General features: G+C 45.4%; 1 protein-coding gene across 3 annotated transcripts in view; it reads right to left on the reverse strand.

Moving 5' to 3' along the window:
• Nucleotides 1-27,289, reverse strand: part of KIF26A (kinesin family member 26A) — a 154,929-nt gene that overhangs the window by 87,021 nt on the left and 40,619 nt on the right. For 2 of the 3 annotated variants that reach the window (XM_083167058.1, XM_083167059.1), the window contains exon 3: nucleotides 5,958-6,461. In XM_083167058.1, coding sequence (XP_083023184.1) covers nucleotides 5,958-6,461 — 504 coding nt within the window. The remainder of the gene's footprint in view (nucleotides 1-5,957; nucleotides 6,462-27,289) is intronic. The other variant, XM_083167060.1, reaches the window with a different exon arrangement.

Raw genomic sequence — 27,289 nt, forward strand, 5'->3', positions numbered from 1 at the left:
TGCTTGACTACCACTGGCGAGATAGGCCCACTCCAACCCAGATGCAGCCAGGACTTATGAGATGACAAAGAGCTTGCGATCATCAGAGGTATGCTCAAGAGGACACTCTAACTACAGGGCCTAAGCTGAAAATAACCCCTATCTACCGGCACCTGGCCAAGGACGGGAGTGCGACCCAGTCGCAAGCACAAGTGGTAGAATACGGGGAGTCTCCACTCAATAATAACAGGAGACACAATAGCGAATCCCCAAAACAAAACACAAACGGGGTAGGGGATTTCCCTGCCTAACCAGGATACCTAAACACTGGAGCAAAATAACAGGGAGTAATGCACTGGTTAACCACCAGTAAGAGAGATGAGCCGGGCCCACTGCAGAGCTGAGACCAGAGCCACAAACTGAAGGAGCAGGCTGGGCAGCCAAATAAACAAAAGGAACAGGCAAACTGCTGGGGAACAATAAAGAAATAACCTGGATCCACCGGAGCACTTACGTGACCCAAGGAAGGAGAATAACAATGGGAAAGGTCTGAGCACCAACGAGCTGAACCGAAAAACCGTCTAGAGCGATTGACCAGGAGCAGGACCGAGGACCAGAAAACAGCTGATCTGCAGCTACCTGCACAGGAAACAGGAACTGGACACTAGAAGTAGGAAGCTATCACTGGCAGAGTATTGCAGGAGAGCCTGCCCTATAAAGGGCTCAAGTGATTAATTACACCTGGTGGAGATCCTGGCAGCTCCCAAGCTTGTGCTTAACGGGCTCATTACCTCGCAGACTAGTGAATAATTAGCTCCCAGAATATTGAGCTGATATGGCACAGACCTACCACTGGAGGCCACCAGTGAGTCAAATGCCAAAAACAAACTGAACAGAAAACAAAACAGACTGAACCATTGAACCTGGTTCCTGTCACTGCGTAGGATTACCTTGGGTGGAATAGGTTACCCCTAGAATAAATGCCACAAAATGGGGTGGTTGCACATTGTAAGAACACCTTTGCAGTGAACCAATGGGGAGAATTTGTAATGCCCTGGTCTCTTGGGAGCAGTGAGGTGGGTGTTAGAAAGAGGGGAGTACCTTCAAGAATGCTGAAAGTGTTCCTACTGAGGCTGGTCCCTTCTGGAGCTAGATGTTCCACTGTGGCTCTCTAACACAGTGAAAAGATGGCACCGTCAAACTGTCAATGTGCAATACTAGGTGAGGCGGCCATCTTGGTTAGGGTTTGTAGCCTCCCTTTAGGAATAAATATGGCGTATAAGCAATAGTGCTCTCTAGCACAAGCGCTCTAACAAAAACAAGGTCATACTGATACAACTAGTTACAAAAGCACAGCCATAATGTATGCAGCTATAGTACTTATTTTCATTTGTCTGCACTCCCTGTAACCATTTTTATTCCAACTAAAACTCTCAAATCCATAGATAGGAAAGCACAAAACACTCTACGGCACACTTGCTATTGCTCTGTACATTCTGGCTGTCAGCCCTACGCAAAAAAATATGATTTACCATACACCACATTAAATTATGGAAATGCTTTCAACGCCTTGTATTCCTGAGTGCAGACACAGCCCAGGGCGAGAGAGAAATGCAAGACAGTGGAAATAAGTCACTAGAGTCATAGATGAAGAATGTTTACTGGGTGAGCTGAAGCTTAATTCTAGCCTCTTATGTATTTATTTATTTGATAGGAAATGTGTTTTCTTATTGTATGAATAATTTGCATATTCAGTAGTGACTTCCTTCTTAATGCTCCCTTAAGATGTGATTGTTGGTTTTTTGCTAAATTTTACAAGAATTTTTCAAGTTATGTCAAGAATCATGATATTATGAATATCTTAGGTCTTGGACAGTGTTCTAGAATGGACCTCAGTCCTTATAACCTTCCCTTTATCTGAATTATCTCATCATTTTACTCGGCAGAAGTGGGTCAGTCTACTAGACTATTTTGTTGGCCAGTTTGGTTAAATTAGATGAAATGGTACCATCATTGCTACATCTATGGGGCTAAACTGACACTCCAACAGGTGCATACACACTGTACATTTTTTTGACCAATTTGGTTAAAAGACATTTCCATTGAACCCAGTTGACAATTTATATTGACGACAGACAAACGACGAATGATGATGCGCATACCCGCCAGTTGTTCATCAAGATTGTTCGTCAACTGCGCATGCAGCTCAATTTGGATATCTTTCAAAAAGATTGTATAAACTGTAGCTAGATCTTTCATCTTTCGTCTGTCGTCAATATCTTTCGTCGACATCTTTCGTCCAGGACACTGGGTTCAATGGAAATGTCTTTCAACCAAATTGGTCAAAAAATTGTACAGTGTGTATGCACCTCTTATTCCCACATGTAAATGTGAGTAGTTATTGATTACTATTGGTTTATATTTGCAATTATTTGTCATAAGCTGTCCTTTATACATACCTCCCAACATGACCCATTCCAGGAGAGACAAGATGCTCTGTTCCTGGACTTACATGCCAGTGGACAGCACAGCCCAAAATTCAGATAGGGGAGCCCCAGCAACTGTCACCCCAAACACCACAGTCCGGGACACTGGCAGGCGCGGCTCCCCATTTGAATTTTGGACAGTGGTGCAGTCCCACCTCTGCAACTGCCACTGGCACGGAAGTCCAGGAACAGAGCATTCTGTCCCTCCTGGAATGGGTCATGTTGGGCGGTATGCTTTATATATGCTTTATATATGAGATCCAGCAATTGTGCCAGACCATCAAACACTGTAATGCAAGGGGCACAATGGTAAAATATTAGGGCAAATGCAGCTATCTGAAATGTAGCCTTTTACCATATATACACCCAGCCCCCGAATTTGATAGATTCCGTGGCTTGGATGGGAGGGCAATGCCATCAGCACATGGCATTGCTCAATAGAAGCCTACGGGCTTCTATCCCATATCCCTGCTGAGAGTAATCCAATCGGATCACTCACAGAAACAATGGGGTTTATTTACTAAGATGGAAGTTTATTGCAGATGGGATGTTGCTATGGGCAACCAATCAGATACTATCTATTATCTTCTAGAAGGTGCTAAATAAATAAGAAGTTTGAAGATTCTGATTGGTTGCCATGGGCAACATCCCATTTTCAATAAAACTTAGTAACTAAACCCCAATGGATTGGGCTACCAATGGATCCCAATGGATGGGGCTACCACATTGATAATTAACGCATATTCACTAACATATGCGATAATTATTGCAAAGGACAGCTCTTGTGTTGAGAACTGCGATGTGCCGGTGATGTGCAGCAGGTCCCCGGCAGCTCCCACGCAACCCCCCCCCCCCCCCCTTACCCGGGGCTGCTGCTCAGAGGGAGTCCACCCTTCCTCCCTGCACCTGGAAGGGAGGGGGCGGCGTGCGTCGGTGTGGGTGGTGGGGGTCCACGCGGGGCAACGTGCATCGTGGCAAGAAGCCCACAGGCTTCTACAGGGTATCGACAGCTTTTGCTGGTAATACACCCCCCCCCCCCCACCACCACCACAGCAAAAACCCCGACGAGAGAATTTTCCTGCATCCCAAAATGCGGTAAAAACACTCCTTTAGTGCATCCCGCCCCACCACAAGCGCATATTTTAAACGGCGCCTGGCCACCCTTATATTTAGTTGTGCAACGACACAACAAAGAACCAGCTACAATTGGCTGTTGTGGGGTTTTTGTTTCTAGGCATTATAAATGCCCGACCCCCCCCCCCACACACACACACACCTTTTACTTCAAGCAGCCTGCGCATGCGACCCCTCCTCCCCAGACTGTTATAGTTCTGTATTACAGAGGCAGACGTTCCCTCCTGCAGTCGCACTTACACAGACACTGTTATTGTCATTTTGCATCATTCAACCGCAAAATCTGAGGCCAAAATTGTTCTCTATTTCAAGTTAATGTCTTTTTTTATGTTCGGCAGTGTTTACATCCGGCTGTTTCATGCAATATACAGTGCATATTATTTTCAGGTTTCCCTTCAGTAAATACACTTATTATACGTATGCCTCCACATAACAAACGCCATAATGGCGGATTACTATATTCTTTTAAATCTTTTTCTTTCAAATGATAAAACTAATTTAGTTTGTTTTCAGAAAGAAAAAGTGAGATTCCCCCGACACTGTTCGGGAAGGATAAAGTCAGGCAGGCGACGTGTGCGGAGATGACAGTTGTATTTAATAAGTGTAATTATATGCCGGGGACTTTCTGGATCCAATTTTAATTTTTTCATTTTTATTTCTTCAGACTTCCTCTGGTCATCCAATTAAAATCTGAAACATTTCTCATTAGTTATTTCGGTCTCTGGAATATTCACGCCTTCATTAAGTGCAGCTCACCAATGTCATCTGCTGAAAAGACAGATTCCGAATAAAGCAGATTGGTGATAGCAAGCTCTACCCATGATGCTCAGTAGGGGTTCTTCTTTACCATCAACAGAAACTTATCGATGGTTTAGCTTAGGTCATCGACCCAGCGTTATTGTGGGTTTTTATTTACCCCTGACATCGAGAGCCACCATTGCTGGTGCTTCATTGTGAAGTAAGTCATGCAGTAACGTATTAGAACCTAGGGACCTGCACAGGTAGCGACTAGGACTTGTGGCAGGGACAGCATGCTTCCACATGAAGGTAATATGGAGGATCCGGTCCAGGTTTTAGAGTGTTTCCAGGGCAGGAGGTCATTGCTCCTGATGGTGGAACAGCTGTCCAGGTGATTCGGCTGGCTGTGGCCTATCGTAGGGACCACTAAGACGTCATCTTATCCAGTGTATGTGATTCCTGGTCACAGACTGTGCCGAGGAAACTGTAACTGCCCAAAGAACTGCCCAGATAGCAATTAGGACTAAGCTGAGGAAACTGCAACTGCCCAGTGAACAAGGGGTTGTGTGGGTGCTGTCCCGAAGTCACCTGCGCCCAGCTTGTTGGGTGAATGAAGCAGAGACCTACACCCAACTCCCTTCTACTTGCCACCTGTTCCTTCAATTGCTGAAGTCCCTGAAATGTTCTATTCAACTGCATACTGTATAACGGTTATAAGAAACCTGTGGCACCCCCTGATAGCATTAAACAAAGAGACCTAAAGTGAGCTGTAAGTTGCCGTTGGGTGGATACTGCTGTGGGTATTTCCATCAGACTGGCCATAAAAATCATAATAACTGTAGTGGGAAAATACTATCCCATGGCCACAATAATTGGTCACGGAAGCTGATTGGCCCATATATCAAAATCACATGACAAGATCTGCACCAATTTAGTCAACTAGATGATATTCTATACTGTCATTTGTTGCTCCAAACTACTGTAGTTCTTCTGAGACGACTGTGACAAAGCCCTGGGGGGGGGGGGGGGGGAGACCTGTGACTGACCGCAGCCAACATCATATCCAGGATCATTCTGATTGGCCAAGGGTGACAATGCAGCACATGGAAGCAGCTATATAGCTGGTTTTGAGAATGATCAATCAGGACAAGTTTAAAAGACATGGCGGATCAGATGTCCTTCTCTGCAGTGCTGGAATGCCCATCATTCTGAGGGATGCACCTTGGCCCCACTTAGTCGGCATTTGTCGGCTGCCACAGTCATAATACTCGCCTATGCACTAACATATGGGATAAGAGCTGACATTTGTGATGTGGCACCGTCCCTAGACCTCCGGGTCTGAGACCTGGGCGTCACTCAGCTTCCATAGGGTATCGCCATCCTTTGCATTCGAGAATGCGGTAAAAAAAAACAACCTCATTTTCGCTTTAGTGCATCCCCCCTACCTGTGTGTCTGAGGGGTTATACATGGTTGTTTAAATAAAGTTTGTAAAATAAAAAAATGTGCGGCTTCCTTAATAGCTTGTTTAATTCATCCCAAAAGGAAACAATAAGAAGGTACAGTACTGACGGTGACACACAGGACAGGAACACACACATAGTAGTAAGGTGAATACTCACATGGCAGCCAGGAGGAAGGTAACTATTCACCCTTGATACACTCCACATGCCCTCGAGGTATTGTTGGGCCTGTATGGTCACTGAGCTCAAAGCCCCACCAAGGCCACTGGGGCCCACGGTCACTTGCACACTGGCTCCCTGCCCTTGGGGCCATCCAAGTCCTTTCTTTCGCTCTGTCCCAGAGAAAATATTTGTAGGTTTTCCAAACTGTCTACCCACCTGCCCTGTAATCATCAGCAATTCCTTCTGCGAGGAGACTGTGACCAGGTTCTGGGGAGAGAACCTGGGAGTGACGGTAGCCATAGGGACCAAACCCTGCGGGCGATCAAGAATATCGGGGCGCCCGACTTGATTGATGGTTTGGATCATCTGCACGGCTTCTTGCTTTAGCTGATTCAGGTGAGTGGCGCAGACGTCACACCGGGTCTCCCCTTCATTCCGACTTTTCTGCAGGTAGTCAGGCACTTGAAGCTTGTCAAAGATTAAAGCTGAATATTGGGCATTCTGAAAGAAGAAGATACAAAATGAATAAGTTTATATAAAAAATAACAACCACTTCGTTCAATGAGCAATTTATTACACTAGTTACCAGACCGTCAAAACGACGGAACATCTGGAGCCATTTAGCAATTACCTACGCGCAAAACACTTGAATTCTCCCCATAGAGGTGAGGCGCATTGTTAACATTTGTCATATAGGATGTCAGAGACATGGGACAGGAACGTTCTGTATGATAAAAGATTCATCTGACTCCCCCCCCCCCCCCACCCCCCCAAAAAAAAAACAGCAAAACTTAAACCTTGTCTCCTATTTCAGAGACATGGGATGACCCATGGTCAATTCCCAAGTTCCTCACATGCCTCAGCCAACTGCACCTGTTGTCCCATCTGGTATAATCAGTGTCCGGATTGACACATCCCTAACAATCACACTTTTTGTGATCTGGACAAGGTTTAACACCCCAGCTGTAGCGAAACTACAGCTCATATATGGCTCAGACACTCAGGGAACACTGACGCTATCATTTAGGAACAACCTAAGATTAAAAAAAGACTGATTCAAAGGTGGATACACAGTAGTGGCTGCTACTATGGTTGCTCAAAATATCTGACGGAACGTGGCTGCTGCTGTTAGTGTAACTGCATCTTTCTGACACTGTCGCACCCACCGAGGAACGCCTGGATCCCTACATCCACCGGTAATAACCCCAGGAACACATATGAATTGCACCTCAATCGCATGTGCAAATGTAGAACATCCATGGTCCACCTCTAAATTAGACCCGGTGTGGGTAAATTTACTACAAGGAGTTCTACTGAAGATGAGATGTTTCCCATAGAAACCAAGCAGATTCTACTTATTATTTATTTAGCACCTTCTACAAAATAATAGATCAATTCTGATTGGTAGCTGTAGGCCACATCCCATTAATACAACTCCCCTATTAGTAAATTTACCCCTGTGTGTATATATTCAATCAGCTTTCAACTCAAGTAACTCCCCTCCCAAACTGCGCACGTTATCACTTCAAACTTTAATAAATTGGTCAGCAATGGACTGAGACAAGTGTAATATGTATACGGTAAATAGGTACTGTGCGGCATAGCATGAATAGGGAACACTATCATGTGATGTAATGTGAGTAAGGGACACTACTGTTTGCCATAACATGAATAAGGGGCACTATCATGTGATGTAATGTGAGTAAGGGACACTACTGTTTGCCATAACATGAATAAGCAGCACTATCATGTGATGTAATGTGAGTAAGGGACACTACTGTTTGCCATAACATGAATAAGGGGCACTATCATGTGATGTAATGTGAGTAAGGGACACTACTGTTTGCCATTACATGAATAAGGGGAACAGAGCCCCAAATTGTCTAGTTACGGCTCTGAGGAAGAGGTTTGCTATGCGTGAGGGGATAACGGATGTTATTGGCTGCTGCTGTGATGTGTGCTGCTGGGAAATGGGTGCTGTGCTGGGTGAGGGGTGCTCGTTCATGTACGGAACTGTCAATGATGCTAAAGAGCACCAGCCAAAATCGTGCCTAGAGTATTAAATTGGTTAGGGCCGGCTCTGGTACCACCCTAATGAAAGGTTATCTTATGTGAATACTCCAGAGACTAAACGAACACTACCTAATATTACCATCCGGTGAATGCAGTGCACAAAAAAATGCCACAAATCCTGCAAAATAAATAGGCCCCTCTCCTCATTTTGTCATCTTGTCTGTGTGCACCACTAAGCACCGATTGATTCATATTCTCTGTATACTCTGAATAGAACACAAGGATCCAGCTCTAAGCACAAAGGGCCCAAGTCTTCCCTAACTTCTGCTCACACCCAAACTTCACACACTGTTGTCACAGGCCGTACATTCCATAAAACCATTCCGTACATTAATAGTGAGGTGACCCACTGATAGATTTATATGCTTTGCATTCACATGGAAATATTCCAGCCTGGCCTCTTTGATCTCACACTGGGTGTAGAAAGGGTTTTACGGCCCATCTTAAAATATTCCAAAGCTAGAATTATATCTCCGGCGCTGGAATCCAGATTGTCTGTTTGCAGGAAAGCATTTCCAGCACAGAGCCGGTATTTATAAGCAGGTTTTTATCTTTGTAGATCTGTGGCTCCTGATGGTTGTTGATGGGGCCAGCTGTGCTGTGTGATTACTTTGTGGTCCGTTCCCTGCGATGTGACAAAACACCTGGCCAGTGAAGGGGTGTGAAGGTTAAAGCATGTTATGGGGTGTCCCCGGGCGCATTACTCACCAGACTTAAAAGCGAGAAACCTGCATCATTAAAGAGTTTTATTATCATACAGTAAACTTTTGTTTCACACAGTCCCCTCCTGCGGGGAGCACGGATTACAGGCAAGGAAGCGTTTATATGCTGCAAGGAAGGAGGTAATCAGACCAGTCCAATTCACACCAGTAAATCCAGCGCAAATATGGAGGCAACCACATTAACAGCCAATTCAGATTACACAGGGATTCATTTGTATACTATTCAAATCCCATGGGAAAATGGGGGCATGCATAGATAGATAGATAGATAGTAGATAGATAGATAGATGGATGGATGGATGGATGGATGGATGGATGGATGGATGGATGGATGGATGGATGGATGGATGGATGGATGGATGGATGGATGGATGGATAGATAGATAGATAGATAGATAGATAGATAGATAGATAGATAGTAGATAGATGGATGGATGGATAGATAGATAGATAGATAGATAGATCATTTGCACAGGGGAGGGACATTATGACGCGACCAAGCTGGCCTGCATCTGTGTGAAAGATACTGGCGGGATGAGCTGAGCACTCAGCGGGCGCCATCTTTTATACAGACTCCTGTGCTCCTACTCCGAGTCTCCGATTGGCCGCTGCACTGCGGGTAGCACATGGACGGACGGTGCAGGTAACTTTGCGCCAGGATGTTTTGTACCTGTTCTGTATAAAAGTACTGTATTGTTACTGCAGCATATTATGATGCAAGGACACGCCCCAATTAAGTGGCCACACCCATTTGAGTGGCTACACCCCCTATTCTGGAGCCGAGGTGGGCCTGTGCACTTTAATGGTGTAAATCAGATCAGCAGGTGCTCCCTGACATGTTTCGCCGTCCAACTGACAGCTTTTTCAAAGGTATAGCACCCTCTGTGCAGTCTCAGAGGGTGCTATACCTTTGAAAAAGCTGTCAGTTGGACGGCGAAACATGTCAGGGAGCACCTGCTGATCTGATTTTATTTAGGTTACTGGCAAATCGGATATCTTGTTCCTTGGAGTGTATACCTGGTACACTAATACTGGACTGTTTGTTGGACATTATCACCATCTGGTACCACCTATTTTGGGACACCACCACCTGCATAATAAGGATCGTAGGGGCGCATCTCGTCGAGGATACCCACAATCCCAGTGGGCTAATATTGTTCCTCCAGCGTCACTTATCCGGCAAGGTATATGGACCCCATCCTCAAACAACCACAGACCGTAGAATAATACCAACATACAAGTACCTCCAATAAGGACAATTCATCAAGAATCCAGCCCATAAGTATCATACCCATCTTTTCATTTAACCCTTAAATGTTATTATATGTAATCTGATATCATTTTAACCTGTAATTGAGCACACTTTTTTATACCTGTTTAGTGGATATTCCACTTTATATTATGTAATAAATAGATTGTTATTTATACTATACCATATTGATCCAACCATTTTTAGCGCTCCACACTTTTGCTTTTTCGGAATATGTGTGCGCTATATAAGAAACTGTTAATAAATAAATAATTTATTATCAGTTTCTTATATAGCGCACACATATTCTGCAGTGCTTTGCAGAGAATATTTAAACATTCACTGCCCCATAGTTACCTCCCCTCCTGCATTCTACAGGAGACTCTCTGATATATCAGCAATCTCCCTCTCTCCCTCATTAGTCTACCAATCTACCTCATGTCACCTAGCCCACATACAAGTATGCCCTGCCCCAGTGGAGCTTACAATCTATATTCCCTTCCACATGTACACACAGACATTCTAGGGTTCATTTCATTGGAGGCCAATTAGCCTACCAGTATATTTTTGGATTGTGGGAGGAAAACGGAGTACCCGGAGGAAATCCACGTGAGTATGGGGAGAATATAAAAACTCCACACAGTTAGAGCCATGGTGGGAATCGAATCCATGACCTCAGCACTGTGAGTCAGTAATACTAACCATTACACCATCCGTACTGCCCCAACTTCATTCAGACCTGTTTGCTAGCCTGCGTATACTGCTTCCTAGGCTGCGTAGCCCTATGTGCAGTGGGTAATCACTGCGGTCCAGTTGCATAGTCACTCGCATGAATGAGTACTTCCCATTGCAGAGATGCTAATGATTTACACAGCATCCATACATATAATTATTATACAAGGGTGTATTACACGCACCGCTTAGATCCCTGACAAATGTATAAATAAATTGTCAAATTGACTTTATATGCAGAGACCAACATTTCTCCCAGAACAAAGGCCACGCGTTTATAAAAAGCCCTCGTTTGCTGATCTGAGAGGAGGATGAATAGATAGAAAGGATGACAGATAGGAGCAAGGAGGCCTAGTGTTTGGTTACAGGCGATGGCCTTTGTTTACAAGACTCACAAGTGGCCATTACATTTATAGGGAGAGTCTATCAGAGGCACGTCTGCAATGACAAGTAACTCATAAACATGTCACCGCCCAGCTGTAGTCTTCAATCTTTCTTTTTGTTTACTTTAAATGTCCTGATCAAAGAGACTTCTAAAAATAAGCTTGTTAGTGCGGTCATCCCCAGGAGTCATCCCCAGGCGGCATGAGACCAAGGCAAACTTGTTATCTTAAGTTCACATGTGGCATGTGGGTAACTGGACATCAAAGATCAGAACCGTGTAACTGTGATGCTCATCTGTGATTAACGTGAAAAATACAAGTAGGGGAGTTCTTCAGTGTTATGGGTATTCTCAGAGAATGGACACTGTCAGTGGATTTTAAAGGGCATCCTTGGGAGTTAGCAAGGGGTGGAGAAGTCAAAAGCAGATTCATCCAATGATGCACAGCTGCTCACACAGGATGCCCCACACTCAGGTGGAGAATCTGCAATTGCCATAAAGCAGGGAAAGCCAACTCCAGTCCTCGACAGCTACCAACAGTTAACGTTTTCCAGGTCTCCTTACAGAATCACAAGTAATTATCTCCACCTGTGGATCATTTATAATGTGTCAGTGATGAGTGCACCTGTGCCCCAGCTAGGTGATCTAGAAAACGTGAACTGTTGGTAGCTCTCGAGGACTGGAATTGGCTACCACTGCCATAGATATACTGCAAGTTTGGGCAGCACGTTCGGTGTATAATGGTCAGCAGTACTGCTTCACAGCACTGAGGTCATGGGTTTCGATTCCCACCCTGGCCGATTCCCACCCTGGCCGATTCCCACCCTGGCCGAGTTTGTACATTCTCCCCGTGCTTGTGGACAGTGTCGGGAACCAGCGGCAGCCCCCCTTCTCCTCCCAGGTAGAAGCCACTGATTTAAAATGTATCTGTCACCTGTATTTAGAGTAGCACATATCGTATGGTACAAGAAAATTTTAAATCTAGCGTATACTGTATATTCTTGATGTGACCACCAACTCAGAAACATTTACCAAGTCTATACATGATAGTAAATAGTGGATTCATCTACAAAGTGTGTGCACTCATGCATAAGTAAAAAACACAATCAACGCAAATAAACACACCGGTTGTGTGTGTCCCTGTGAAAATTTGATGCAAAGGCAATTACCCGCACATCCACCACTACAACTATATATACACGGTGTCTGTGAACTTTGCAAACCACCAGTTTATAACACAGATGTCATTCAGTGCTAGACAGACCCAACCTATCAGTCATCAGAATACACAGAATCAATTAATGTCAGTGATCTTGCAGCTCATTCCCAAGTAACTCAACCCTCCTCCGTGCTTAGAATATTTTATGAACCTCAGCTCGCCTCTTTGTCTCCCTTGCCATGAAGTTAGACAAAACAAGAGAATGCACCAGGGGGAAAAGAATTACAGGAAGTTATACAAATAGCCCCTATACAAGTGCCACACACAGCAAGTGCCCTCGCCACATGCTGATAGGACGACAGCAAGGGAGCCCGCTGAGTATTCGCAAAACTCTACATCTGTTTAAGGGACTCAAGAAAATGTCAAAACATTTCTGTTTCTAAAACTGTTAAAATAGTTTTGAGCATATATATTACATAACACAAAACTCCCATCATTGGTTTCCCATGACCAATACTGACATGAGGACATTTCTGTGGTCTGTATGTAGTCATACGGTACTTGAATCCTACGATAAAATGTACTCCGAAAACTGAAATGAACAATGAACTAAAACAATGCAAACAATTAAAAAAATTAAACAATACAATTTTTAATTACTAAAATAAAATGATATTTCAGACATATTTCTCGCCAGCATGTTAGAATTGACACAATACATGACAGACACATATAATTTAAATCAGGTCTGACTTAAAAAAACTGCATTAACGTTCCAGGAAAGCTTCCTGACCAGACCGCTGACATCTTACCTAGGGCTCTGGGTGAGGTGTGGGAGAGACTGGGAGCACATCCCAGGAACACGAGTTGCAGACCATCTGTGCGAACTGACTCAGTGAGATGTTTGGTTCCACTGAAATCATACATAAACTTTGTAACACTATCCCCTAGGAGAGACTCTGTGCGCTGGGTGTGAAGGCAGGTTGAAAGCTAAACCTCCAGCAATCACACTCTCTAATTAACTGCCCCAACCTCTCTTATCCTGTAATTCAGGACTTCCCAATGACACTTTCATTTAAAGGGAAAAAAAGGCAAATGAAGGGTTATAACTAAATATTTGCCATGTACCATTCAACGCTATAAAAAAAACACAAAAATACTCAAAATACTTCTGACGGGATTATATGCAAATTACACATTCACAATATTTGGTTTTATAGACAGATATTGTATAGGGGCATACACACGGGGCGATTTCAGACCCGTTTCTAAGCGATCTGACTAGATCGCATAGTAATGGAGCACGGATCGCGGTCCTGTGCGTCGCGTCGCCATCGCCCTGCTAAGATTGCAGCGTCTGCCTGTTGGCATAGGCAAAATGCTGCTCCGCACGGATTGCTCAGCGCACATCACGGGTGCATCGCGGGTGTGCAGCGATGTGTGCTGAGCGTTCCATGATCACGCACGGCGATCAGCACTGACAGTAGACTAACATAATTACAATAGTAAAGGAGATAGCGTTTTGCAGATGTATGGAATTATATGGAACAGCAGATTGGTGTTGTTACAGCAGACGGGTGGGTTTATGGTTTCAGTGTAATTCCTCCGTTACTATAATAAACTTTATAATATCTAATGGTCCTGATTCAGGTTTGCTGTGCAAGTGCGCAGACCCCCCAAACATCAGAACAGAGCCGAATTCGCCCCATTCCGAGTGTTAGTGAATCACCCCCCAATGTGTGACGCTGCCAAAACACCAACTATTTATTTACCTCACCTGAGGTCTGCAGTAAAGCAAAATGTCTGCCCCTAGTGGGCATGCGGTCACTTGGTCTACAGCATGATGGTAGACAGTCATTAGGTCGACACCATTAGGTCGACATGGGAAAAGGTCGACATGGGTCTAGGTCGATATAGGAAAAGGTCCACATGGTTCTAGGTCGACAGGTCATAAGTTTGACAGTGTCTAGGTCGACAGTCAAAAGGTCGACATGGGGTTTTTCACTGTTTTTTGTGCCAACATGAGCAGTATTTCATGCCCTACCATCCACTAGGTATGGTGGGAGAATAAAAGAGTGTGCCGAGCACAGCGAGGCACCGTGCCCGACGCATAGTGTGTCAGCGAGTGATGCAAGGGGATGTGGTGCACTTTAAACTGTGTCCATGTCGACTGTGTTGACATTCAGGTTAAAAAAACAGTGAAAAACTCCATGTCGACCTTTTGACTGTCGACCTAGACATTGTCGAACTAATGACCTGTCGAACTAATGACCTTTCTACCTAGAACCATGTAGACCTTTTCCCATGTCGACCAAGACCCATGTCGACCTAATCACTGTCGACCATCATGCTGTAGACCAAATGATCCCAACCCCCCTGAATGATAAATCACACTGTCTAGATAAAAAGTCAATAGTTCAACACCAAATGGTGATCATGCCTTAGGTCGATATGTTAAAAAAATCGACAGGTTTAAATAGTCGACAGGTAAAAGGTAGATAGTGTTTAAGGTCGCTCAGTACAAAAGGTCAACAGATTTAAAGGGTCGATAATTTGTCGGCACAGATACGGTCCACGCAAGTTTTTCGAGGCTTCTCGATTATTTCTGAGCTTGTTATTAATTACTATTGACGTTACCTGCGATTGAGCCTTACATTGGGTACACTACATTGGGTAGTACAGTACATGCAGATCTGAGCTCAGTACAAATTTGTTTGGAATATGGGCAAAACCACGTGCATTGCAGGTGGGGCAGATGTAACATGTATAGAGAGAGTTAAATTTGGGTGGGGTGTGCTGAAACTCAGTGGCGTAACTATAGTCCCGCAGCACCCGCGGTGGCGGGGAGGCGCTGAGAGGGTGTGGGCGCCGGGGGGCTGCGGGACTATTAAAACTCACTGCCTTCTGCCGCCGTCGCTTTCGTCTGCACCGGGTCCCAGCTCTCCCGGCTACTGCTGCAGCGCTGCTAATACAAAAAGTGACACGCGGAAAATGGCTGCCCCCATACTGCAGACAGTTTTTCGTCTGCTGTATGGGGCAGCCATTTTCAAAGTGTTACTTTTCATTATCAGCAGTAGCCGGGAGAGCCGGGACCTGGCGCAAACACCCCCCGCCCGCCGCACCCCTGCTCCCTTCTGCCGCACCCCGTCTCCCCCCTCCGCTTGCAGCACAATCAGGGCTGCGGCTGACTGTCCCACCACGCGGCTGCGCTGCGGTCCTCACCAGGGCACGGGAGTGCACACACTCATTAAAGGGAACGGCCGCACGGGGGTGGGCGGGGGGGTTTGGTTGTTTACCCTAGGGGGGGGTGCCCCCCTCCAATTTTGGCAGGGGGGCGCAGAATTATTAGTTACGCCGCTGCTGAAACTGAAATCTAAATTGCAGTGAATGTAATGCAGCGAGTATTTACCCTTCACAGAAACAAAATAACTCCCCCAAATCTCACTCTCTGCACATGATACATCTGCCCCACCTGCAGCGCAAATGGTTTTTCCCATTTTCCAAACAAATTTGTACTGCGATCAAGGCCCATTGTCCGAAGTGCGGTGAACCCGCGATGGTCAAGAACTGCGATCACATGTCGTAGAACATAGAAAATTACACAAATAAACTTTAAAAACTGGTGTTGACATTTATGGTTGACGTTTTCTACTGTCTACCTTTTTGATGCCGACCTTGCCAACCATATGTGTCATTCTAATGACTGACTATTTTAGTACTGTAGATCCTATATACCGCACCAATGGAATCATACTGTAATAATACATTATGCTGTAGTTCGGGCTTTGGGAAGAATTTATCCTACTGGAGAGGGGATTTTGGAGAATCCGCAGCAGAGACGGTAGGAGTGCTGATAAGAGACTCTGTATTAGATCATATGAAGCTGCCAAAGTCTGTGTTGTGCTATTTCCAGTCCGTGTAAGTGGTGCCTCTTGAGAAAAGAAATGTTTCTATCTTCCTAAGACAAGAGATAAAGGTCCCGATTCAGAACTGCTCGCTGGGCTGCATGGTTTCCCAGGCTAGCGAGCGTGTTAACCCTACCATGCCGAGTGATCTAGCATCGCTCACATTGATCAGCACAGTCACCCCGTGTGTAGGCTGCCTAATCCTACCCATACACTTATGCGATCGGATTTGATGCAACATCGATGTGCGATGTCCATCGAATCCCGATCGCATCTTGTGCCCCCTTACAGCACCCGATGTCGCATCCCATCTTGAGATGGCACATCGGGTGCTGGAAGAGTGCGGGCAGAGGGCGGCGTTGTAATGTAGCGCAAGCAGTAGCGCTAGCAGATGGCGGAGGTCAGCGATGGCGGCAGAAGTGTTTAAAACACTGGGCAGCCCTCTGATTGGCTGAGATAGCTCAGCCAATAGGAGGAATGCCCAGTGTTTAAACAATTCTGCAGCGGTGGTGGCATAAGTGTTTAAAAAAACTGGGCAGTCCTCTGATTGGATGAGCTATCTCAGCCAATCAGAGGGCTGGCCAGTGTTTTAAACACTTCTGCCTGCACAGCTGACTGCCCCCACTGCCCGCTAGCGCTACAGCTACAATGCCGCCCTCTGCCCGACCCTCGCCCACACCGCCTGCGGTCCCTCCAGCCTCCACTCCCCATCCCCACGCCGCTGAAAAAGCGTTACCTCCTCACCCCCACCAGCGGATTGCATTCGAGCATCGCATGTGGTTAAAAACCACATGCGATTGCTCCTGCAACTCGATAAATATTATGCACAGCGCATAAGACCGTGAGACCCGACATTCGACCGGAGTGCCCGCACAACGCGTCGAATGGTACACATTTTGTTCATGCAATCATTCAATTTATCAGCCAGATGTTGTCAAAATCGAATGATTGCATTTAATATCTCACAAGTGTATGGGCAGCATAAGACTATAACTGGGCCCGTGTTAGATATTAGATAATATTTTAAATAATGTGGCTGATACCAATACATCGAGACTCTAAAATCGTTCACATAGTCCGGCGCGCTCCCGTGAGTCATTCATGGCGTCTGCAGGTTGCATGCCGCTAAATCTGATGACATCACTAGCGAAGCCAGTCACTGCCACCCGTGATGTCATGTTGGGTACAAATCACCTACTGTGTACCCAGCTTCTGCCCAGGAACCAGGAAAGCTCATTTACTAGGAAACATAAAAGCAACCAGACAGCAAAACGGTCTTGACTTTGGCTTTACAAACAGGCCGTTGACCCCCAGACCCCTGGAGCTAATAACCGTTTCTTTACAACCCTGGAATGCCAATAGCACTTGAGTGTTTGCAGGGCCATAAACACGGGTGGCTGATTTTTACATCCCCCCAACAATAAAAACTTTGTGACAAACTAACAAGTCACCGCCAACCCTGTTCTATAAAAACGCCTTTAATGTTCTTTTACATTACAGATCCTCATGTCCACCCTGCACAGCGTTTTAAAGTGAAATCCTCCTGTTATATGGGACAGATGAATGGTGCGGTTGGAATGTAGCAGACACAGGAAGCTGCAGCTATCTGGCTTTTTCACACTCTGTCAGCTTTATCCATTCTCTTACAACTTCCTTCCATCTTATCTCCTCCCTGGACCCCTGCGGAGAGGCGGCTTCAGGCCCTCTTCTGAAACTGTCCTTACAGAATACATTTGTGGGCAGATAACAGCACAGACCTAGCTCAGAATAAAACATATTCGCTGTCTTTGTTTTGTCTGCATGACTTTGGAAACAAAGAAAATATTGTATCTCATGGTCTCGTATTTATCACCGTGTGTTTGGTGTGAAGGGATATTTTGTTTTGTTGTTTATTTCTTAGATTTTTACCATCTGTCCTGTAAACATTTCCTTTTCTCTTGATCAGAACTCTGGGACAAGTGTGACATTTCGGGGGAAAATTTACTAAGATGGGAGAAATCACCTGCGATCCGCCCTTGAGCCGCCTGGGACCTTCCCTGGTGGCAGGATTACATTCGATATATCGCATGCGGTCATTTTCGCGTGTGATATATCGCATGCAATCCCAGCCAAGCCTGCCCCGCTTGGAAGCAATGCAAGCGGATGCAGCTTGCAGGCTCCAATGCAATGCCCGGTCCAACCGCGCATCACATCGGACCTGCTGTCAATCACACGCAGTTTGGGCACTTTTCATGCAATTGTTGCAATCGCATGAAATGTGCCCAAATTGAATGTAAATCGCCGTAGTAAATGTATACCTTTCTGTCTATACAGCAACCTAGCAGAGTTAAAACAGACCTCAAGAGGGAACATTTTAAGGGGCCCCACTTGTATTTAAGATCACCCTGAAAGGTAAGATCTAAATCTAACTGACTGTAGGCTTTCACGAGGGGATGCAGTTGAAATCCCGGCGGTCAAAATCCTGACGCTGGAATCCCGACCGTTGAAATCCCAGCACTTTGTCCCTTTGTTGTGTGTAGACCAGCACATGCTGTAGAGTCTGTCACAGCATCACAGTCTACTCACATGGGCCATTGTCCAATCACAGTCTACTCACATGGGCCATGGTCCAATCACATTCTACTCACATGGGCCATTGGTGCATCACAGTCTACTCACATGGGCCATTGTCCAATCACATTCTACTCACATGGGCCATTGTCCAATCACAGTCTACTTACATGGGCCATTGTCCAATCACATTCTACTCACATGGGCCATTGTCCAATCACAGTCTACTCACATGGGCCACTGTCCAATCACAGTCTACTCACATGGGCCACTGGCACATCAGAGCATCTCACAAGGGCCACTGGTGCATCAGAGTCTACTTACATGGCCCCTTGGCTACACATAGATACTGCACACAGGACCAATTATTTCCTTAAACACACCCGAAAACAATAAATGTATTTGCAGCCCTCTCTCTGTAACATGTTCGTACAAAGTTGATGTTTTTTTATATTTTTTGCTCTCAGTTCTGGGAAACGACGGTCTCAGCCCCTCTGTATCACCACCATGGCTATGTACGGATCTACACGTCTGTTCCCATTAGCTGCCACATACACAGGGCGCAAGAAAATGTATAAAAAACCTCAGACATTATTCACGAAAACTTTCTCGCCCCTTATTGCAATGTGTACACAAATGTTCCAAAAAGCCAGTAAAGATTCCAATGGCGGTGGTGATGATGGCGCTGATCATTAGGGTTGATATACTCATTATCTCTTATCTATTGCTTGGTTTACGATGCCGCAAAGCACTAAACATTCTGCCTGATCAGAACTTGTGTCATAATCTGCTTTTATAACCTTTTTAAGATGCTAACGGGATCTGCAGTTTTCCAAACAAATGGCCATTTGAGGGATGTAAAACAGTGCTTAATCTTTTGGCGGGTACAGTGCAATTCATTGTGCTCTTATCTAAAGCATTAAACTCCCACATAGGAGGTTGTTAACACCCCAGGTAGTCCATCTCCCCAACCAATATTCTGCATCCTAATTAGTATGACACAGCTTCTGTTTAATTACTATTGCTGAAATCCATGGGCTGGCAGAGGCATCCGAGGTCTGTCTCTCACTTCCACAGGAGTCACGGCGGCAACATCTGTTTCACAGAATTTCCACAAAATAGCTTTCTGTGGGAAGGTGTCATTTTAGATCCCAAATTCTAATTGCCAGGAAGGGATACCGCACCCGCCCTCTCGCCCCCAGCTTCAAGGTATTTACAGTCAAACTAGTGCCTGTTCCTTTTTCACACCCTCCTATTCCCTGAGGGTGTCTGGTTTCTTAAGGGGGAATATATTTACACAGTTCTGGAACTGCAGGGGGCAACTAGAGGGAGAAACAGCTCAAGTGCAGACAGCTGTCATTGGATGTATGTATCAGAATGGTATCTAGATAGACTCATCAGCGGAAATACAACAGATTAAAAAGATACAAAAAAACCTATTGGCCCCCATATAAAAACAATAACACTGGTCCCCACAGGTAACAAAAATAAAATACATCGGCCCTTTACATGAAAAGAAGAGACCAGTAAATAACAGTGGAACTGGTGGTGGTGGCTGTAATCTGGTTTGGGCATCTCTAGATCTGGGGGAACACTAGTGTTCCACGGCTCAGTGGTTGAAAAACACTGCTCTAGATAGATAGATAGATAGATAGATAGATAGATAGATAGATAGATAGATAGATAGATAGATAGATAGATAGATAGATAGATAGATAGATAGATAGATAGATACGGACGGTGTAATGGTTAGCATTACTGCCTCACAGCACTGAAGTCATGGGTTCTATCCCCACCATGGCCCTAACTGCGCTGAGTTTGTATACTCTCCCTGTGCTTGCATGGGTTTTCTCCGGGTACTCCGGTTTCCTCGCACTTTCCAAAAATATACTGGTAGGTTAATTGGCTAATTGGCTCCTAACAAAATTAACCCTACAATGTGTGTGCATGTACATGTGCTAGGGAACACAGATTGTAAGCTCCACTGGGGCAGGGACTGGTGTGCATGTTCATATATTCTCTGTACAGCGCTGCGGAATATAAGAAACTGTTGATAGATAGATAGATAGATAGATAGATAGATAGATAGATAGATAGATAGATAGATAGATCAATTATTCCCAAACTTTTTTTTTTTTAAATGCTAGCCCCTTGAGATGTGTTTGTGCTGCATGAGACCAGAGTGGTCCTCCTAACTCTGTGCTATGCTTTGTTCCATCACCGCGTGTATGGTAGTAAAGCCGACGTTTAGCTGTTCTGCACCGGGCACAGGGGAGCAGTTACACCTCCTCCTTCCCAAGCAATAAAACAGTTTCCGCTGGTATTAATAAATGCAGAAACGCACAGAAACGAGGTTCTCCGCGCAGAATGGTAGAAGAGACCGTTTGTTGCGGGGGACATTTATAGGAAATTAAATAATTTATGGGGAAATAAATGCTACTGTGATATAAGGTTTATTACAAGAAAAACAATATAAACTTAATAACATAAATACAAACAGGAGCCTCTGTTACATAAAACAGCCATGAAACCACAACTGGGTCACATTCCATGGCACATACATATACTGTATATACATAAATGTTTCTAGAGTATGGGCGAATGTCTAGCTATAGTATTATACAGAGACCAACCGCCCAGTCACATGTATAATACACGAATCAAAGGTTTCACCAAAACATATCACTAACCCCTGCATTATTTATATGGGACACAGTCAACCCTATTTCATACTTGCCTACTTTTATCAGCCCAGAAAGGCAACACGTCAGGGGGGGTAGGGGCGGGGACAAGGCTGACATCACTTGACCCCTCCCCATGACAGAAAACTCAGTGATTGGCAGGCCCGTGGAGTGGGGGTGGGGCTTAAATGGTGCAAAATGCCACTACTGTGTCATTTTTGCCCCGCCCCTTCCTGCAGAACCGGGGATTTGCGGTATTTGAATCAGAGGGGAGTAGGGTCTCTGGCCAGCAAGTGGGACACTTGCCCACCTTCCCGGGGGGGCTGGGAGGCGGACACGATTTTTGGGAGCCTCCCGGCCATTCTGGCAGAGTAGGCAAGCCTCCCCTATTTAGGTCGACATGCACTGGATAGATGAAATAGATGAACGTGCCTAAGGTCGACAAGGTTGGAAGGTCGACAGAAGCATTAGGTCAACAATGGGAAAGTCGACAGTCAAAAGGTCGACATGAGTTCATTTAAAAAAAATCAGCCGACATGTGCCGACAGGCGGTATTTCATGCCCTACCAGCCACTATGGCGTGGCAAAAGAATAAAATAGTGCGCCCAGCGCGGCGAGTCATTCGAGGGGACGTGGTACACTTTAATGGTGCCCATGTCAACTATGTCGACATTAAGGACAAAAACATGAAAAATTCATATCGACCTTCCCATTGTCGACCTAATGCTTGTGTCGAACCTTAGCCATGTTAACCTATTTCAAGTGTCAACCTAAGCTCTATCGACCTTTAGTGGTCGACGCAATGTGTGTCGACCTAAATAGGGGTCAACTCAAAGACCCATACCCATTTATATATGTGCTAAAGCTTAACAGGACCTCATAAAAAAAGTTCTAAAGAAGTATTACGTTGTTGTTCTATTTGGAATAACCCCCAGCCGGGGCGTAGCTGGTGACCTGTTACTTTTCCTGCAGTAACAACAGATCCAGGAAATAGAAGTGTGGCCGAAACAGTTATGACTGCCAAGAAAACAAATTACACAGAGGCTGGATAGGAAACTCTTCCCTCACACTGAAATGATAGGTTAAATACCGATGGGTCTAATGAACTTTAACCCGTCCAGCAGGGAACGTGTCCAAGGGCAACATTTTCCTACGGTATATAACATGAATGGAAAAAATAATATGATGAACCAAGAGTTTTGTCACACCCAGACTGCGGCCTGGCGGAAACAGACACTTTTATGCCATACCAATCTGCAATCGTAAAACATTGCTTTCATCGGGTAACCTCAAATCCAGATTAGCTTTTTGTTGTTAATGAAACCTAGACAATTCAGAGTTGGAGCCAATTCAGTGTTTAACACAGTGGTCAGGGAACAGGGGTAAATTACCCCAAATAGGGTAAAAAATGTAATGGACAGTTGCGATGCTGAGACACAGCCGGCATGCATATGGATCTCTATGCATGCCCAGCTGTGTTTTGGCAGCGCGTCCGTACATTACCCCCAGGAATTTAATTTCATATAGAAATCTATATATAGGTTCTATATGCATGCCCGGCTGTGTGTGTTACAGTACTGTAGTGTACAAGGACCGGACGCAATGCAGTGCAGGCTGTATGTGTTACAGTACTGTAGTGTACAAGGACCTGGTGCAATGCAGTGCAGGCTGTATGTGTTACAGTACTGTAGTGTACAAGGACCGGACGCAATGCAGTGCAGGCTGTATGTGTTACAGTACTGTAGTGTACAAGGACTGGACGCAATGCAGTGCAGGCTGTGTGTGTTACAGTACTGTAGTGTACAAGGACCGGACGCAATGCAGTGCAGGCTGTATGTGTTACAGTACTGTAGTGTACAGGACCTGATGCAATGCAGTAGGGGCTGTGTGTGTAACAGTACTGTAGTGTACAAGGACCTGGTGCAATGCAGTGCAGGCTGTATGTGTTACAGTACTGTAGTGTACAAGGACCGGACGCAATGCAGTGCAGGCTGTATGTGTTACAGTACTGTAGTGTACAAGGACCGGACGCAATGCAGTGCAGGCTGTATGTGTTACAGTACTGTAGTGTACAGGACCTGATGCAATGCAGTAGGGGCTGTGTGTGTAACAGTACTGTAGTGTACAAGGACCTGGTGCAATGCAGTGCAGGCTGTATGTGTTACAGTACTGTAGTGTACAAGGACCTGGTGCAATGCAGTGCAGGCTGTATGTGTAACAGTACTGCAGTGTACAAGGACCTGGTGCAATGCAGTGCAGGCTGTATGTGTTACAGTACTGTAGTGTACAGGACCTGGTGCAATGCAGTGCAGGCTGTATGTGTTACAGTACTGTAGTGTACAGGACCTGGTGCAATGCAGTGCATCAGGCCCTTGTGTATAACACGCTTCCCTGTGTGATGCCCCGGGCCCTGCCCGCTTAGTCATTAGAGAGTTGACAAAACTGTAGGCTATGAAGAGTTGTGCGCACACAGAAAATGTTCAGCTCCCGGTCGGATCTCTTGCACTAGGCATGGGGGGGGGGGGGGTATGTGGTCATAATATCAGCAAGAACATCCTAATCCCCCCATGTTATCAACATTATGGTGCTGACAAGAAAACTGCAGTGTTCTAATTGACATAATCGGGGTAATTCAGACCTAAGCGCAGGGCCGCAAATTCTCACGTCCGCCGATTATCAATCGACCGCGCATGCACATGCACGACGCCAGAGAAACCTCGCTCCCAAATGCGTTCTCCTTAGCTTTGAGGTAAATACCTCCTTTGAACTAACATGTGACGGGTTTGATAGTGATGCATGAGAAAATATTTTCTCTCCAGATCTTTCCCACTGATCACACTGGAATTTTTACACTGATAAAGCCTTGAACCATTCCTTATCCTGCAGTAGGACCAGGCTTCCCGTCTGTACTTACAAAGTGAAGTCACATGAATTAAAGTATGTCCTACCATATTTCACAACATGACACCTCTGGTGTGTCCCGCATTGTGATGGAACACAGACCAGGTATAAAGTTATTGAACATCTGGCTCCGATTGTAAAACAGAAACCTGTGACACGTCTGAAGACATTTACAGCAACAATATTCATTTGCTGCTTAAGCAATGGTGGTCCACCATAGCTAAATCAGCATATTGTACGAGAATACTCCTGGCAGGATACAGTCCTATCCAGCAGCATGGCTCATATACTTTAAAATGAATATTTTAATAATTCTCATTTTCTTCAACAACTATAAATGTGATTGAGGAGACAGAAATCCAACGAAACGCGTCACGTACCATGTATAATGCATTGGTGTAGCTAGAAATTTTTCTCACCCCTGCCCAGAAAAATCTCCCCCCCCCCTCCCAAGAAGGGGTGAGGCGATGGACTATGGGCGCCGCTGACTAAGATGACAGGTGACCCAGGCAGCAGTGAGCTCTGAGCTGGTCCCGCTCCGTGCATATCTAATGAGCGGGGACCCACCGCAGTGCATATTTAATGATCGGGTCCCCGCCCAATGCAATGTAATGACCTACCACAGACCCCGCTGGCGCTGCTCCCCCAAGCCGCCACTGGATCTGCCACATATGTAGCTACACCACTGGTACAATGTCTGGTCAATCTACTATAATTGTGTTCTAAGGAGACCTATCGTGTGCTTATTGGATACATATTTAATTTCTACTTATTGTCAGACTAGACTACATTCTAATCCAATAATACCTCTGCCCAGTAGAAATTCCCCTATATCATTGGTGTCACTGCAGAGGTGTGGGGTTTTTTAAGATGCAGTGTCTGTGTCATTTACTGGAGGTAAGTGACACCCCTGCCCCAGCTTAAGGTTATTAAACAGTTGTCTTTCTTGTATTGCAATGTTCAATACATAAGAAATGTAATGGTATGAATTATTGTCATTTGTGATGTATCAAAGCTCAATGGATTGCTGCAATTTTAACTCGAGAACATGGAAATATTTGTGCATTACTCAAAGTAACTCTGACCCCAAAGAGTTATCATTATGGAGGTGAGGTAAACATCTCAGATGCTGCAAAGTACACTAATGGGGCCTACACATGGCGTGATATCAGGGTATAGTCCAAGCGATCTCACTAAATCAATTCGAAAATGCTCTTACATCGCTCCATGTGTAGGGCCATAGAGATGGCGATATGCAGCCCCGCACACGCGATTAATACCCTGCATGCTGGATAAATCTAGTCGATCGCCGGAGTCAGGGATAGTATTCTAACGAAAAACACTGGCCCTGACAGATCGCTCAGCGGCACTTCGGTGTGCGGCGCTGTGTGCTGAGCAATCTAGCATCGCTCAGAATGCTTATCGCTATGTGTGCAGGCTCCATAACATCCCGCACTACAGAAAAGAACAAATTGCAATTTGTATAACTATATTGTTGTAAAGCTGCGCGGAGGGGTTGGAACTAGAGATGAGAACACACCAGAACCCGTTTTATCTCAGATCCCAGCAGACATCGGAGCACAGACATTGTGACATAGCAGTGAGACTCCTCTGAGTCGGAGATAACAGCGGATTAGATAAGAATGGTATGGAATGCAGCCAGAACCTGATGCTGTATTCCAGACTATGATAATATGTAAGTAATTGGAATTTGTCAGCATTTTCTAGGCAGTGGTTCTAAAACTTTTTGAATCAACATTTATTTTCCTGCGTCCCTGGGCCAAAAAGTTCTTATTGGAAAATTCAGCAAAACTGTCATCCTTAAGGTCAGGTATGTGGTGTGGTGTTGGTCTACATATTTTGGGATTGGCAGCCACCAGCACGGTTACATTGACCATAAATATTTTGGTTTGGTCCTGGACCACCAACCCATGGCATGTCTGCAGGTTCTCTTCTACACCCAGTTTGGGAACCACTGGTCTACAATGATTGGTTGCAGGGCCGGTGCTAACCCTAAATTTTGCGCCCTTTCACATTGCAATTGCAACAAGCTGCAGCCTGATTGTGGGAGCGTATGTAAAATGCGATCCTATGGAGGATCTCGGGTGCATGTACATGTATGCATACACCATCTCAGTGCTGTGTCCGCAAAATGTTGCAGGCACTAAAGGTGCCCATACACACTGCGAGAATCACATACGTTATGGGCTAGATCACATCGCATCGCACGGCATACATGCAATGTGTGTGCGATGCGATCCGAAAGCAGTACAAAAAGTGCAGCACATACTTTTTGTACTGTGCGATGCCCGCAGGAGCGCACATTGCATCGCACGCTGCTATTGCAGCGTGTTTGGCCACCTTTAGGCACATAACCCAGCCCATTATTTAAAAAGTGTCTAAATTAATATAAAAAAAATCTTCAATTATTGAAAAATGTGTTATAAACATGTACAATAAAAGACTCATGGTTCTTTTGCTGTTTTAATCTTGTGCAGTCCCTCCTTTTCTATATGCCTAGGCAGGACGCTGAGAACGCCATTACACCCATCTCGTGACTGAGGGGAAAAGGAGGGTAGAGAAGGAGGAGGTGGAAGAAGGCAGGAGATAGAGGGGGCGGAGTGTTGAGGACTGGCAGTGGCACTGGCACAGCACACTGAGAAGAGGGAAGGAAGGAGAGGCAGCGCTGTTGCATGTTAGTCATTTGATTGACAGCTGACAGGCGCAGGGAGCAATGGGTAGGGGGCGGATTTGGACATGACATGTCATCCAGGCATTCACAGACAGCGCTACATGCCTCAGCGCAAGTGTCCGTGAGGAAGAGGGAGCAGGTCGCAGGAGGAGGACAGTGTGTGCGCGGTGCAGGGAGCTGCTCAGCCTCTCCATACTGCCGCCCGCTGTCAGACAGGCACTGTGGGCGGCGTGCAGGCTGTGTGCACTAGCGGAGCAGGGAGCAGCTCTTTATACTGCCGCCC

Source organism: Crinia signifera, chromosome 12 (assembly GCF_055691185.1).
Source record: "Crinia signifera chromosome 12, ASM5569118v1, whole genome shotgun sequence".
NCBI classification, from domain to species: domain Eukaryota; kingdom Metazoa; phylum Chordata; class Amphibia; order Anura; family Myobatrachidae; genus Crinia; species Crinia signifera.